Genomic DNA, 15,756 nt, shown 5'->3' with positions numbered 1-15,756 from the left:
GCGGACTATAGTAGAAAAAATGAGATAAATAGATAACAAATATTCAGTTTCCATTCTATTACACTTCCTCCCCTAATCTGCTTTATTTCCCTCTCTCATAAATCCCCGACGTGCGCTGCAGGGCCTATCCGATCCCTCGTGGCGGCTAATGCTCGGGCTCGGGATGACTGAGGGTGACAAAGCTGATAGGGCGAAGCGGTCAGGATGTGCCGTGGTCGAGACCAGCAACACTGTGATTCTATTATGGATAATAAGATGATTGAATAGACAACTTTTCGTAATCTCTACCTAACCGCTATAGTGGTAGATCTTAATTTCATTCATTAATTGATCATTCTTGAATCTCTGTGCAAAAGTGGCTCCTCTTGGCTGCCATCCCTCGCAATAAAGCCGAGTCCCGACATCCCGATATTGAAGCAACAATCTTCCATTTCTATGTACGACAGGAATGATCAATGACGCACAAAACATGGAAAAATACATGAAGCCCTCCAGAACACGCTGGGTCTCTTTAATTGAAGCTAGACAAGGACCTGGCTTTGGGTGACCACCAAGGTAGATGAATGTATCGATAGTCGAAAGTCAGACTGGATCATCAAATTCCTCCTGATTAACCATGTCCGACCAAGAACTGTTTCAAATAACACCGGGCTGTCTAGACTTCGGAAATAAGATATGCAAATTTGAGGTCCCTTCGAGTCGGTCCGAGGTACTTGGGATCCGAAAAGATGCTAGAGCATTGACAGGGTGTACAACAAGCCTGATATCCGCTTACTAGAACAATGATTTGTCTACAAGAGGCGAGTTTTGTTATCCTGCCATCAATTCAGGCCTCCTTTTCCATAAGCACGATATATAGGATAGAGCTGCTGGTGACTGTCCCAATGCAGGGCTCTGCACATCGTGACGAACCCTGGGTACGCGCAAACCCTCGGGCCGAACGTGAGTAAGTATTGAAGACATGACTATTCTCATCAGGCTGGCAGATTAGTAAATAGCATAGTGCTCCTCGAGTTCCATCATTTTCGACACTGTGTATAACAGTAGTTATGACCGGATGCGAATGACTCAATGGCTGGGCCTTGGTGCACACCGTTTAGTCTCCAGTTGACTCAGCCGGGCAGCCGGTTTATGTCGCCTCCTGACAAACCATTTATTGTCAGATATTACATGGCAACAAAAGCCGCGCCAGCATGGTCGTACATGAAGAACTCTGGCCAGGCTGCATTGATTTCCAGCGACCAACGCATCTGGCTGTAATTCGATACACTTTGTCGATCTTCAACGATGAGTGGGGATCCCGGTGGAGAGAGGGGATTGGCACGTTCAACAGTCAGCAGTGGGCCTTTGCAGAACCAGTTCGGGGGGCCGAGCTCAGCGGTTCCAACGCCTGGAGAAGATGTAAAAGTCCACAATAATGCAGTAATCGAGTCTTTGTTAGTGAAGTAAATCATAACACACGACCTATAGATGGAGGTGTCGCGACTTGTGAGATTGTCCCCAGTCTGAAATCATCATGTCGTGATCTGAAGTTTGACCTCCATACTCCGTCAATAATGATCGACCGCAACCATATCAAGCCGGGCCTCTTCCTTAGGGGCCCGGGAAATAGGGGGGCCCAGAAACCATCGGACAGTGGGGGAGCTCATCTTCCTGCGGCACCCAGGGACAAGAACGCGAGGCCATGCGGCACTGCGCAATCTATTGAGATTGAAGGCCCCCTGGGCCCTGGCTGGATTCGCTGCTGGACCCGCCGGCCTGTTCAATTACGAGGCTTACAAGATTCCAAGGCAGGTCAGAATTGGGCGCTTCGAAGGTCATGCAGGTTATTCAGCCAAGTTGGATCTGTGGAGTCTGAATGGATTAAAACGATCAGAAGAGCGATGGTGTGAGAGCTTGGGCCCAGTCAGTGGCTGCAAGTGTTGGTTGATAATGGACCCTAGTAGGGAGTCTAGGGACAGGAGTGGCTAATTAGCTCGTTAACTACTTCGTGAGTACTCCGTACAGTAGTTTGTAAACTGACTCGGAGATGAGTATGGGCCCGTATGGTGGTATTGAAGATGGTGTAAAGTATAAGCGCGTACGGTATGGGATTGTAATTATCCTACTACCCTGTCCAGGCTGACAGAGGACCCAGCACATGTTGACATGGGACATCAACGTGATCTGGTTGTTCGTGGTTGAAATGGCAATGCGATTCTCGCAGCAATAAAACCAGAGCAAACCCATTGTCTTCCAAAGTATGAAGTGACAAATATCAAGGTATCGGAGCAGGGTACCGAAAGCGGGAGCGCCCCCTCAAGTCTCTTTTCCACCTCCGCGCTTTGGCGTCTACTGGTGTTGGTCGAAAGGAAAACATAAGGGGCAAAAGATCTTCGCTATCTGCAGGCAATGACGCCAGGGAGAGGTAAGACCAATCAGAAGTACGGGGCAAGAGAAAAAAAAGCAAGAGCAAGTAAATAGCCGCCAGCAGTACAGACGTGGAGACCAAAAAAAGAAAACGACGTACAGGGGTTCGAGAGAGGACTGAAGTGCCCATTCTGGTTTGTTGCTCCATAATATGGTTACACCCTGGGGAAATAATATAGTCCGTCCCTATGTATGTACGGGGGAGGTACAGAACAAATAGATTCTCCGAAGTCCTTACCCTGTCGAAATGGTTGTACGGAGTTCCATGGCCTATCGTTGCATGCTGTGTTGAAACTGGGGCGCACTATTGACCTCACTATAATTAGAGATTAGTTCTTTCATGACCGACGGTAGTGGAATAACGGGCCCCCCTAGGCCCCGTCAGAAGTATTGTACAGATACTACCCTGTCGCACATGTTCGTGTACATGGTGTATATCTCTACGCTTATCTTTGATTGAGGCATGATTGAAACTGATTAAACACTACCAAGATAGTTACCTTCTCCATTGACTATGGAGCAGGTGGCCCACTGAGCTTTGAGGGGATCGCTCACAATGGGGGCGATCTTCGGTGCTGGTGGGACCTGCTTGAATTCATCCCCAAGGCTTCATGTCTTTTCGAGGCACATAAATTGCTTGCCTCCATTGGTCTTCGTCATCACGGAGGATATTTTGAAATAACCTAAGATGAAGTGTGGGTAGCTCTTACGGGATTGAAGGCCCATGCGTTATTAAGCAGAGATGTCTTGCTTAGCCTTTAGGACGGCATAGTTTGGGTGATCAATAATTAACTGTTTAGCCTAGGTTTCGTTCATGCCAATCGTTCAATACTTTTAACTTGACCAATTAATTGGTCTACGCGAAGTACTCCGTAATATTCATCAAATAAACTAACTATATACTACTTAATAACAAATCGAAAAAAGCAACAGCGCTACCCCGACGGAGTTAAACACCAGTACAGTCGTACCTGAGAGGAATTATTTCCCCCCTGTGGGTGTGTATCGACGGTGTATTTTTTACTCCACCGGAACCAAACCCTCGGCCTGGCGCGCCGGTACATACAGGGCGAACAGGTAGATATGATGAATCGATTCTCGAGCTATTATACTTCCATTCAAGGCACAATGACGATGAAGAGAAATCAATGAATCTATGAATAGCAAGTGAATTGACTCGAAAAATTCAATCTAATCCCAATCGAGAAGTCTTAAACAGTCTCGATGCTTTGTGTTTGGTCTGTTGTCCCTATATTGTACAAGTATTGACTTGTCTTGGTGTCATACCATTACCACCTAGCAGCCGGTAATTTTGTCCATCTCCCCCTCTGTAGCAGTCAAATCCTCCTCAACCACTGGCCACTGCGGTAATTACCTCCGTATCCAAGTGACCGTACCGGCCATACCGATTGTACCACACCGTATTATTCTTGTAGACATCCGCTCGCTCTGTTCTTCCCCCCTGGTCAGAATCCAAGAAACCTTCAATCCCAATTCCTTCCCTTTTCCCTTTCCCCTCCCCGTTGAGCGACGTGGAATCTCATACAGGAAATCTACTTCCCTTTCACACTATCAATCCCCCTTGCGAACGATTATTTTACGTGTATTATGATCGCAGCTTGAGGCCCTGACTCGGTCGCTTCTTACCCTTCTGTCCTCTTCGCTCCACTTTCAGCCCCCTCGTCCCAACTTGCCCCCTCTACACCCTTTCCGACTCTCCCACCCAACCGCTAACCTCTCCCTCCACACCTCCTCCGCCTTCCCCCCTGGAACGTCCGTTTTCCTCGCTCCCCTTCATCCCACCACCACCGGTCCTTAGGGGTATCATCCGGCAAAATGGCAGCCGATATGACGGGCGAACAGATGCAGGCCAAGATCACTGCGGCCAGGCGCGAAGCTGAGGGTTTGAAGGACAAGATCAGGCGCCGCAAGGATGAGCTGGCCGACACCTCTCGTACGATTTTCCCATGGACTCTCCGTTATCGTTCCCTGGACCTCAATTCCGAGAATTTTCTCTTCCTCGATGGACCACTCTCAGGAGAGGTGAAGGGGGTGGTGAATTGATTACCATGAATTGCAATGAAATGCTGACCTCCTCTCCACAGTCCGCCAGGTTGCGCAGAACCAGACCGATACCCTTCCTCGAATTGGCATGAAGCCGCGCCGGACATTGAAGGGCCACCTTGCTAAAATTTACGCCATGCACTGGTCGACCGACCGCCGGCATCTCGTGTCAGCTTCGCAGGACGGAAAGCTCATCATCTGGGACGCCTACACCACCAACAAAGTCCACGCCATTCCCCTGCGCTCGTCCTGGGTCATGACCTGTGCCTATGCGCCTAGCGGGAACTACGTGGCCTGCGGTGGTCTCGACAACATTTGCTCCATCTACAATCTGTCGTCGCGCGAAGGTCCCACTCGCGTCGCGCGCGAGCTCTCCGGCCATTCGGGCTACCTGTCCTGCTGTCGCTTCATCAATGACCGCCGCATCATCACCTCCTCCGGTGATATGACCTGTATGCTCTGGGATATCGAGTCCGGATCCAAGGTCACCGAATTTGCCGACCACCTTGGTGACGTGATGTCGATCAGCATCAACCCGACCAACCAGAACATCTTTGTTTCTGGTGCTTGCGACGCCTTCGCCAAGCTGTGGGATATCCGTACCGGCAAGGCCGTGCAAACTTTCGCCGGCCACGAGTCCGACATCAACGCCATTCAGTTCTTCCCTGACGGAAACGCCTTTGGAACTGGTTCCGACGACACCTCCTGCCGTCTGTTCGATATCCGTGCCGACCGTGAGCTCAACATCTACCAGGTATGTCTTGCCCTCTCATGTTTCTGGACTTGTTGTATGGACCAGACTAATTGATTTCCAACACCAACAGAGCGACCAAGTTCTTTGCGGTATCACCTCCGTTGCGTTCTCCGTTTCTGGCCGGTTATTGTTTGCTGGTTACGACGATTTCGAGTGCAAGGTATTTAGTCGTCCCGATTTTTGATCGCATTTACCTCGAATAACCACTGACTGGGATTGCAGGTGTGGGATGTTCTGCGTGGCGATAAGGTTGGCTCGCTGAGCGGCCACGAGAACCGCGTGAGCTGCTTGGGTGTCAGCAACGACGGTATCAGTTTGTGCACTGGATCCTGGGATTCTCTCGTAAGTTCTGGTTTCTTTCTGAGTTGCAAAAAAGAAGACAAAATAACTGACTACTTTTCCCCACCTTACAGCTCAAGGTCTGGGCCTGGTAATCACCCCCACAAAAGAAAACAAACGCAAGATACCCCGTGTCGATCATTTGCAATGCTCTTATTCGAAATTTTCTTTGGTTCGGTGGGTCGAATCTCCGCCATTGTACGATAATAATCAGTTACCAGGGAACTCTTGGGTTCCCGGGATAATTACGGCGCAGAGGTTGGTCCGTCGCATGCGATACGGAAGGGTGTTGGGTGGTGGAAGGCGAGTGCGACGCCTGGGGAAGAAACGAAAGCGACGACACAACAATGTTTGGACATGACGAGAGCGCTACCGCTTGGGATGGTCATGGTGAGAGGTCCTGTGGAGTGATTTTTTTTCTTTGCAACGACGACACCAAAAAGAAACAAGAAGAGAGTCGCCATCCCACGCAGTTCTTCTCTACCTCTATGGCCATCCTATCCGTTGGCTTCCCTCCTGTTGGTGATGATGCCTTTTTTTTTCTCTTCTTCCCTGGATTTACCCATTTTTATTTCTTCTTCTCCCCGATTATTCTCTTTCAATTACCCCCTCTTCGTTTCCTTTTTTTTTTCTTCTCACTTCTTGATTGCCTTTCCCGCATCGGTTCTCGGTATGTATTTTCTCGGTGATGGAATGGACAGGGACCGGTTCGGTGGATTCGGCCATGATCTTTGCGCTGCTTTCTGAAATTTCCCCTGCGTTTCCGCGTCATCTCTCAATTTCCTTTGATTTCCCCCTCTGATCTATCTCTCCACATGTTTGATCCTTTCCCACCATATTTCCTTGTGTCATCACCCAGAGAAAGAATTGTGCCTGTACCTATTTCGTCTCATATGGTCTGGATCTTTTCCCTACTTTTCATGCAGTTCTTTCCTCTTTTTTTCCTTGAGAAGCTTCCAATTTCCATTTGTGATTTCAAAATTTTGAGTTATATCTGTCCATCTCTTCCTTTCTCGCTGCGTGTCGTGGGATACGCAGCCGGTCTGTTCGAACGGTGCGTTGGCCTTCGCTTGCTGGTTTCACTGCGGGTTGGGCGTCTGCGAGCGTGGCGTGGGCATCGGACATAGGTCATTCATACAAGGTGTTCGGTGATAGCCTGCCCTAGTAGTTTGTAAGTCCGTAGCACCAAGTAGTAGAATGGGGTAGATGCAGTCATGATGTCAGGTAGCCAGCCAAGTTGAGCAGGCGTGGCCGGTGATTGATTAGCTTGCTGTCTCTGGGAAAGGCTTATCTGGAGAGCATGCAACAATTCATGAACGTCACAGATGAGTGGAGTTCTTGTAGACAATCAATGAGAGAGTCAATCTCCACCACAATTCCAGTCAGCATGCATAACTTGTCCCTATGATCCGAGTCAGTACCAACTAACAGCGATCATGAAGCCAATCTGAACGACAGGGACAATCGATGAGCCATGGCCATGTATTCAGCATAGTTCACGATAGCTGAATGAACCCAGCTGATGAACACCTGCGAACTTCTCCAGTCAGGCGAACTGGACCTTCTGGGGACCATCCGTTCCTGATGAGAACTAGAGGTCCTTGAAAAGAAGTTCCCCTGGCATCATCGACGAGGATGGATTTGTATCTGCCTAGAGACATTATAGCAGGATATCCTTGACAATGAAGAGACTTCATCTAGTAAGAATCGAGCTTGTCCCTGGTGAATGTGATTTTGGGGGGGGGGGGGGGGGTTACAGGAGAAGAAGGAGAAGCCTGTCAGGCTACAAAAGATTATTATGACAGTGGCCTAAGCCTCGCACTGACCCAAGTCCTGACCCTGGCTTTGGCTTATCACTCTACTCTTTGTCCCCTCTGTTTCTATTTCCTCAAACTTTCCTTCTGTTAGGAACCCATGAGCCTAGAGGCCGTGCCAACTAAGTGGCCATCAGCCAAACGTCAACATCAACGGCAAGTTCAGGCCCATTAGAACTAGTACATTAGTACACACATACTACTACAGTACCGCAATGAGTTTAATGTTAAACTATTTTTAATTACGGAGTCCAGTCCATTATTGCCCCAATGTTAATTTAAATTTTGCAAACCAACAAGGTCGTGTTGCCTAACTTGCCCTGGCCTTGTGGATCAGATCCTCAAGATCCGCTCCACACAGCCCCGGCCCCCCAAGGCCAAAATCATTCCAGTTATTTTCAGCCTTAGTCCTAATCTAGGCAATGGCGCCGTAGTCCGGATGAAACACGACACTTGCACTGGAGGAATGGGGTTCTAGATTGGCTGATGAGAGATCTGCGTCACCCGGAAGGTGTTAAGCCACGCGCGTGTTTGTGTTGTTTCAGAGTTGCAGGTTGCCTGGCTAAGCAACCCGTTCAGCACAGGAATTGGGAGGTGAAACGGGCTGAGAATCTGAGAGATGACGAAAAGTGTGATGGCGGGAGTGACGGTGTGAGGGTATACCTGATTTGAATTTTGCTTGTTTGGGTTAATTAGCAGGGAAATTGGTTGGTGATGGAGAGAACCAACCAGGGATGTTATTTATTCCTTGAAATCGAGTCGACTCAGTCGAGGTTGTGGCACGAACCGCTCGCACTGACGCGCAGATGAGATTCCACGTGGGAGATTTAATTTGGGGGCCGACGATCAGTCGGGGATGATGGGATCGGTGTGTTGTTAACTTGTTATGGTCCTTCCTAACTTTGTTAGGGTTGTAGATTTGGGTTGACTTTGTTACTGGGCCAGGTATACTCCATAGTATTCTATAGCATCATTGTAGAGTCGGTTTCATGATTCAATGGCTTTTCCCCTCGGCCGGACCAGTCCGAACTACGTCAATTTCTTAGGATAGATGGAGAACCTGGAATAAAAGAATGTATCCAGTGGAAACTTCTTCGCCTGGTTCAACGTAGTGGGGGGAAGAAGACGTGAAACTCTGAAACTTTGCAAGTTCGAAAAAAAGGGGCTCGTGGTGGTTTTTCCTTTTTTTCCTTTTTCTTCTTTCAACCATCCACGACATCCATCATCCAACCGTTTCACCCTGGCGATCTCTTCCCAGCTCAGCCCCAACTCCGAGCCCATCTTTTCTTCTTCCTTCTTCTCTGTCTTCACCTCTCCGCGACAACCGCCCTACTCCAGACTCGCTCTAATCCGACCTTACCGTCAGGGGCAACATTGCTGAAACCGACCTAGACCGCGTGTCGATCCCTCCGATTCGAGTCCCGATCCCTGCCCGAAAGCGCTTCGCCCAGCTGCTTTGCCCCAGAATTCCCAGACAATCCTGGTTTCCCCCCCCCCCTCCTCCAAGTCACTCCAATCACCCTCCCACACACCACGACCTTAAATCTCATCTCCACCCCCCGGCCCCCGAGAGCTCTCGCTCTTTCTTTCATCATGTCAGCCCAAGAAGAATTCGACCAGCTGGTGCAGAACAATCGTGCCCATACCTCGTCCCACCCTGAAGACCGTGACGACTCCCCGCACTTCTCCGACGACAACGACTCCCTCTCCTCCCCACCACGCAACCTGCGCCAACGTCGCGTGATTGACTCCTCGGACGAAGACGAGGATTTCGACGACAACATGGTTTCCTCTCGTGGCAATTACCACGTTCCCAACACCGTTTTCGAAGCCAACACTGGTCCCAAGGGTGTCATTGCCGATGCCCAGGCTTTTGAGCGCGCCCGCAAGAAGTCCTTCCGCAAGACCCTCCTCAGTGCCGCGGGTTTCGACTCCAATGGCCCTGCCTTTAACAAGGGAACTCGGGATGAGCCACCAGCTCCCGCACCTGAGGGTTCCTCTGGCAGTGAAGATGATGAGGAGCGGTTTATGCGCAAGTGGCGCGCCTCGCGTATGCAGGATTATCAGAACCGCGGCATGCGGCGTCCCTCCCCACGTGGGCGAAGCTTCGGATCTGTAGACACTGTTGATGCGGCGGGGTATCTCGATGCTATTGAGAAGGTTACCTCGGATACTGTCGTTGTCGTGTGCATTTATGATCCTCACGTATGTTGCAGACCCCATTGACCTCGATCACCTGACTAACTTCGCTTTTCCAGTCCAATGACAGTGCTATTGTCGAGGAGTGCCTCGTCACCATTGCTCGCAGACAACCTACCACCCGTTTTGTCAAGCTGCATCATGAGATTGCCGAGATGAATCACATTACAGCTCCTGCGCTACTGGCCTACCGTGGTGGTGAAGTCTTTACCACAATCACCGATATCATTCGGAACATTCCTAAGGGCCGTAGCTGTAGTGCTGATAGTCTGGAGGACCTGTTGAAGTTGTATGTTACCTTCTCGAAGTGCAGTATATGCATATGCCTATGACTCGCATACTAACATCTCGTCCAGGAACCGCGTGGTTTGAATAGCATGATGTATCTCTTTTCTGCATCATCTTCGCACAGCAACAGGCGTCTTGGTTTCCTTCATTTCCCTGGACCGATATTTCCTTTTTTTTTCCTATCCTTTTCTCTCCACTACCATCACTCTACACACCTCTTCCGCTCCTGACATGTCTTCCTATCTCCTCAACCCCTTTCCTCTCCTTTCCTCATCCTCTTTGTCAAATGCATCCAAAACAGAAAAAGACGGTGGCTGTTTTCAGGCGTTGGGATCTCAATAGACCGTGTGAAACGGAGCTCGCGGCTGGATCATGTTTTTTCTCCCACGTTGACCTGTGTCCTATGCCGATACTTACTCTCCTTTGCGTTTTTCCTTATCTTGTTTCTATGTTTGGTCTCTGATCTATCATGTCGTGCGGGTCGGACTTTGTCTTGATATTGGTTTTAGTTGAGATATCCCATCTTGTTTTTGTTTTTCATCTATCAACGTCTTTCCCCTCTTTTCTTCTTGTAATGTTTCACCATATCAACAAACATCAAATCGTCGAGATAGGTATTCACGCAGACATTCTTGGGATCTCATTATTCAAGTACCCAGCAGCTCAAGACTCTAAGCTCCAGGATGGGTTAGCGTGTCGAGTTTTATTGAGCCAGCTTACTTAGGTCCCTTCTTGGTCGGACCTAGTTATGTCTCTGGTTAGGCTTAGAAACTAAGTATATCGGGATGCTCAGGCCAGAGTGAGTGGACCAGTTGGGATACGGAATGATCACTGGCCAGCTTGAAGATATGTGTTGGCTGAGAGAATCGAGTTGGAAGTTTTCCAAATGGGGAAGGTGTACGGCCAGCTTATGAATATCCTCAGTGCTTACTTACCAGCACTTATTGTCTAGTCTACGATGTTGCCCAATGATCTGACGTGAGAAGTTGGTTCTTCATACATTGGACAATTCCTTGACGAGATTCTTCTTTAATATGACTACCCCCAAACCAAACCACCATTTGCCTCCACGGATTTCTCATTATCCAACTTGAGGAAGGGAAATGGCTACGGAAGAGAAGGCAGCAACAGCAACGCCCACGGGCTTGGCCACGGCGGCCCAACCCTGGACATCAGAAAAAGTGGTCGAATCAACGAGTCCAGAATCAAAGCTATCAGCGCCGAAGACAGCCACGCATCCCCCTCCCATTCTCTGCCTAGGCATGGCCCGCACCGGCACCGCATCTCTCGCTGAATCACTACGCATGCTAGGCATCCCCAACGTACACCACGGGACGCAGGTGATAGGCCCCGAATTCCAGAAACAATGGAGTGTCTTCGACCGAGCCGCCGACGCAGCCTTCCCCGTCCTACCAACATACACAGGCAAACCCTTTACCCGGGCTGAATGGGACGAAGCCTTCGGCGAATACGGCGCCGTGACTGATATCGCCTCTTTCTATGCTATGTCATTGCTCAACGCCTACCCCGACGCACAAGTCATCCTCGTCGAGCGCGACATCGACTCCTGGCTCAAAAGTGTGGAACAGGTGTTTAAACCGTGGCAGAGCAAGTCCCGCGTCCGGATGATTCACTGGATTGAGTCTTTTATTGGAAGTCGCGAGGGAACAGTCAGTTTGAAGTTCGAGCTTGGATGGACGGAATCGAATCATCCCAGGGATATATATGGGAATGCGCGTGCCGCGTATGAAAGACATTATAGGGAAATCCGGGCGAGTGTCCCGCCGGAACGGTTGCTGGATTATCGGTTGGAGGATGGGTGGGAGCCTCTTTGTCGGTTTTTGGGGAAGGATGTACCGGATGTGTCGTTTCCGCGTGTTAATGAGGCGGCTGAGTATGCTAGGCATATTAGGAAGTCGAGGAATGATGGTTTGAAGAGGTTGGCGAGGAAATTGTTTCTGCCTTGCTTCTAGCGGTGTCAATGATCGAAACTTCGTTGGCCGCTGTCTTGAGAAAGTACCGGTGATCTCGATCAGGCGTGTGAATAGCAACGATTCTTAATATGATTGTTCTAGTCTTGCTTATAGAACTCACTCTATTAATTTTATTCCCCGAGGTTGAAGTCAGGCTGTTCGGGGGAGGGATGCCTGCTCCCTTGCAGTTTCGCCCCCATGGAGGTGCCGCAGATCTGATTCCTGACTCTGATCACGTCTTGAATAGACTCCTCTCAAACGGACAAGAAGTGGTCGAAAAGTGGCCACTGACGAAGCAGTAAGGGCCACTCCAATCTCAAGGTGTGATGTGACGATAAGCCCCGTATTGAAAAGGAGATTTCTAGGGTCACTGAGATCATGGATATAAGCAAATCTTGCCAGAGTGGCAATGCTGGCACTGTTTTGCCTGAGAGTGAGCCCGCGAAAGCTTTTCTCTGTGATGGGCAGCCTTTTTGGCAACGTACCATGAGCCGAGACCCAGGATAATCCCAACATATAGCTTGGTAAGGAATCCAAGATTAAGGTTATAGACCATGAAGATAGGCAAGAAGATGAGTAACCAGTCGGATGCGCTAATAATGGCCGAGTGCACATACGTAACCTTGATTGTCCCAATTGTGTTGCAATTTCCTGAATTATTCCAGAATGCAGACACCGGTGTACACTGAAACAGCGCGAAGAATAGCAAGAATACACTGTAGCTGAAAAGTGTGGCGAGGACAACGTATAGAGTCCAGGTATATTTGCGTTCGATCGTGAACCGAAGAAGAAACAAGCTAATAGATAGCTTGACTAAACATGTCGCGATAACGTAGGTCGACTCGTATATGAAGAGTAACTCCCAAATATCAGACGGGTTCCATTCCGGGGGTATTTAGGTGGTGCATGCCTTCAAGGCGAGAATTAGCTTTTGTGGAGAGATATCCATCCATTGGTGTCCGAAACCACCGGTTCCGACGCCAACAAGGAGACAGGCTGAGCCTAGCACGAAGATAACCTATTTTCATCTTATTAGTAGATTATAAGGCGCTGAGCAAGAGATAGTTCCCATTCAACGGCAGACGTACCAAGGCGGCTACTGAGAATGCGTCATCGGCCCCAAATCCCCCTGTCAATCTGATACGCACATAGCAACGGAGAGTGACTGTAGTGACTGTAAGGATAAGAAAGCATATAACAACGGCAGCAAGTTGTGAGCCTCGATGGATCATTCGAGTCCTGCGATTAAGCAACGGCGGGATGCACTGACATGCCGAGCTTACAGTGCCCGTCAACGGCGCATTAAATCACCCCAAGCTACCGCCTACTATGTTCATCCAGGCGTGCCTCTATTGAACCAATTAAGATTGTTGAAATTTTGTCTTTCGGTAGAAAATTAGTTAATAAAGTTTAGCTGGGATACTGTATCCTTTAGGATTCTGATAGTTATCACGGGCTACATAGTTCCCGATATTAGTTACGTGTATCACGAGACCTTGACATATTAGCATAAAGAACACGCACGGAAGAATGTCTCTTCTTCAAGCTTTTTATGAACAATTTATGGCATAGTAAGTCAAATGTAGGGTTGCTTCAGCCCTTCACATTCGCCACCGGAAAAGGAAAAAAGAGTCATTAAATCTACCTATTTCAGCTCGACCGTCATCCCGGAAGTACTCTCCGGACGTCTGCGGGGCCAGTTACGAAAATGATCTATGTATTCAAGAAGAAGGAGTGGTCAACCGGACTAGCTACGAGTGATAAGTATTGCGACGAATAGCAAGTGGCAAAAATCAAAGCATGCCATACGCTCCAAAACACAACGCGATCCCGGTTCGAATATGTAGTGATAAGATTTGCGTCATTACCTCCAACTCCTAAAGTCAGCGCATCAACCCATTGCCCGTAATAGATGCGCCATACCCAGAGAAGATTGGGTCATGTTGATTTTCCATTGGTATGATTTGGAATTCGTTACTATAAAATATGATCGTAATAGCAGACACCTTTGAACCAGATGATGGACCCAGAATCCGAACAACACAATAGCAGGCAATGTACTTTCAACTGACTTTCCCAGATGCTATACCCAGTCTTGACCCACCTTCAGAAAATAATTTGAATCCCCCGTCTAAATTAAAAACTTTGTACCCTAGCTGAGCAAGGGTTCGGTATGCAAGGTAGCCATGATAGCCGACTCTAGAGTAGACCACAACAGGTTTCCGCTTGTCTATACAAGCCAAACGATTGCGCAGGGTGTCAATAGGAACATTGAGAGCTCCTGGAACATGTCCTTGAGCAAAAATTTCCGGAGACTGTACATCTATGATTTGCCAGTCATCGAGCCGAGCTTCCAACTCAGCAGCCGTGACCGTATGCAGGTCTCCTCGGAGTAAGTTAGCTGCGACCATGCCTAGCACGTTCACGGGGTCTTTTGCCGAGCCATATTCGGGAGCATATGATAGCTGGAGGTTCTCCAAGTCAAAGACAGTCATGCCGCTTTGCAAAGCAACGGACAGGACATCAAGTCGCTTGTCCACTCCCCTTCGACCCAAAATCTGAGCACTGAGAAGACGTCCACTGGCGGGCTGAAAGGCCAATCTCAGAGTCATTTGTTGACTTGATGGATAATAACCAGTGTGGTCAGGAACGTGGACTGTCACGAATTGAGGATGATACCCGACTTCCTTGAGTTTCTCCACCGAAAGCCCTAGAATAGCTACAGTCAAGGTGAGGACCTTGCAGCTATACATGCCTATGTGACCACGATACGGGATTGCACGTTTCATTATATGGTCAACTGCAAGCCGGCCCTGTAGGCTCGCAGCACCACCAAGAGGTAAAGTCTTGGGCGTTGACGAAATGAAATTGGTTGTCTTGGTCATGTCGCCAACCGCATAGATATCGGGGTCATTGGTTTGCATGAACTCGTTGACAAGAACACCATCATCTCTGCATTCGAGGCCCGATTGTTTTGTAATTTCGGTGCAAGGTGCTAGATCGGTCGCTATTATGACAAGATCAGCTGGGACGCTAGGCCCGTTGACCAGAGTCACAACACGGCTGTCTTCAGCCGTTCCAATATCGATGCGCTGAATCTTTGCGTTTAAATGGAGGTGAACACCATTTTTCACAAGCTCCGATTGTATCAAATTGGCAATATCAGGGTCGAAATCCTGGCAAATGCGATTCTGAAAGTGTATGATGCTAATTCGGAGTCCGAAATTGTGCAAGGCTTCGACGGCCTTCAAAGCAACATATCCGCCGCCTATAATCGCAGCTGACTTGAAAAAGTGGCCAGAAACATAATCCCTGATTTTATGCAGATCCAGCATCGTCTGGAACCGGAAAACATGCTCGCCTTCGATGCCTGGCGCAGGTAGCGGCATGGGATGAGCTCCTTGGGCGAGAATCAGTTTGTCGTACGACAACTGATAGGTTTCGTTCGTGTTTGACGCTTTGAGTAGTATTGAATGATTCTCCTTCGAGATACCGACGAGCTCGGTGTTTTCCCGCATGTCTATGTTGAACCGCTCTTTCAACCCCGCTGCTGACTGGTGGATGAGGAAGGTGTCTGTTTCAATTACACCTCCTACAGACGACGGGATTCCAGAATTGGCGTAATTCAGGGAGTCTCCTTGCTCAATTAATGTGATGTGGGCATCCTCGTCTAGTCTTCGTGCTCGAAGTGCAGCTGACATTCCGCCAGCTGCCCCGCCGACGATGACTATCTTCATAGTTAGGATTTTGTGGTGGGTCTTGTTTCAGTCGATATTCTTTAGTTGAGTGACAGAGATCGAAAGGTCTTATATATACAAGCTCTGTTGGTCGGGTAAGATTACCATCCGTTGCCAAGTCGTCGTCATGACGAGGCAAGGAACCAAGGACAGCCACCATCACACGTCATGGCCAATTA

The 15,756-nt window shown here is 48.9% G+C and overlaps 6 protein-coding genes across 6 annotated transcripts; 3 read left to right on the top strand and 3 right to left on the bottom strand.

Annotated features, from left to right (window-relative positions):
* The first annotated feature begins 3,891 nt into the window (after window positions 1-3,891).
* On the top strand, window positions 3,892-7,156 carry N7473_012284 (WD40 repeat domain-containing protein). The gene is made up of 5 exons (XM_057158223.1): window positions 3,892-4,363; window positions 4,515-5,227; window positions 5,298-5,387; window positions 5,450-5,569; window positions 5,641-7,156. Exons 1-5 carry the CDS (start codon window positions 4,246-4,248, stop codon window positions 5,659-5,661), a joined length of 1,062 nt encoding a protein of 353 aa, XP_057004073.1. The 5' UTR covers window positions 3,892-4,245; the 3' UTR covers window positions 5,662-7,156.
* A 1,817-nt stretch (window positions 7,157-8,973) lies between these two features.
* Window positions 8,974-9,951, top strand: N7473_012283 (phosducin family protein; the record flags this gene model as incomplete). Its single annotated transcript, XM_057158222.1, has 3 exons — window positions 8,974-9,585; window positions 9,639-9,868; window positions 9,936-9,951. 3 exons carry the CDS (start codon window positions 8,974-8,976, stop codon window positions 9,949-9,951), a joined length of 858 nt encoding a protein of 285 aa, XP_057004072.1.
* Window positions 9,952-10,970: 1,019 nt separating this feature from the next.
* N7473_012282 (sulfotransferase family protein) lies at window positions 10,971-11,840 on the top strand (the record flags this gene model as incomplete). Its single annotated transcript, XM_057158221.1, has 1 exon — window positions 10,971-11,840. One exon carries the CDS (start codon window positions 10,971-10,973, stop codon window positions 11,838-11,840), a length of 870 nt encoding a protein of 289 aa, XP_057004071.1.
* Window positions 11,841-12,216: 376 nt separating this feature from the next.
* Window positions 12,217-12,724, bottom strand: N7473_012281 (uncharacterized protein; the record flags this gene model as incomplete). The annotated part of the gene is given in 2 exon segments (XM_057158220.1): window positions 12,217-12,699; window positions 12,716-12,724. The coding sequence occupies 2 exon segments, from the start codon at window positions 12,722-12,724 to the stop codon at window positions 12,217-12,219; spliced, it is 492 nt and encodes a 163-aa protein (XP_057004070.1).
* Window positions 12,725-12,735: 11 nt separating this feature from the next.
* On the bottom strand, window positions 12,736-13,072 carry N7473_012280 (uncharacterized protein; the record flags this gene model as incomplete). Its single annotated transcript, XM_057158219.1, has 2 exons — window positions 12,736-12,858; window positions 12,929-13,072. The coding sequence occupies 2 exons, from the start codon at window positions 13,070-13,072 to the stop codon at window positions 12,736-12,738; spliced, it is 267 nt and encodes an 88-aa protein (XP_057004069.1).
* Window positions 13,073-13,903: 831 nt separating this feature from the next.
* N7473_012279 (putative pyridine nucleotide-disulfide oxidoreductase) lies at window positions 13,904-15,577 on the bottom strand (the record flags this gene model as incomplete). Its single annotated transcript, XM_057158218.1, has 1 exon — window positions 13,904-15,577. One exon carries the CDS (start codon window positions 15,575-15,577, stop codon window positions 13,904-13,906), a length of 1,674 nt encoding a protein of 557 aa, XP_057004068.1.
* Window positions 15,578-15,756: the final 179 nt, after the last annotated feature.

The sequence above is a fragment of the Penicillium subrubescens genome, assembly GCF_028828155.1.
Source record: "Penicillium subrubescens strain IBT 31985 chromosome Unknown utg000010l_segment0_segment0, whole genome shotgun sequence".
NCBI classification, from domain to species: domain Eukaryota; kingdom Fungi; phylum Ascomycota; class Eurotiomycetes; order Eurotiales; family Aspergillaceae; genus Penicillium; species Penicillium subrubescens.
Note: the sequence above shows the minus strand (reverse complement) of the source record. Positions and strands in the feature narration are given on the sequence as shown.

What these genes read in the sequence shown, in the direction of transcription:
- N7473_012284 (XM_057158223.1), top strand. Translation starts at nt 4,246, where the DNA reads ATGGCAGCCGATATGACGGGCGAACAGATGCAGGCCAAGATCACTGCG. An exon ending in TGAGCTGGCCGACACCTCTC is followed by an intron (nt 4,364 to 4,514) that starts GTACGATTTTCC and finishes TCCTCTCCACAG; the next exon opens with TCCGCCAGGTTGCGCAGAAC. An exon ending in GTGAGCTCAACATCTACCAG is followed by an intron (nt 5,228 to 5,297) that starts GTATGTCTTGCC and finishes CAACACCAACAG; the next exon opens with AGCGACCAAGTTCTTTGCGG.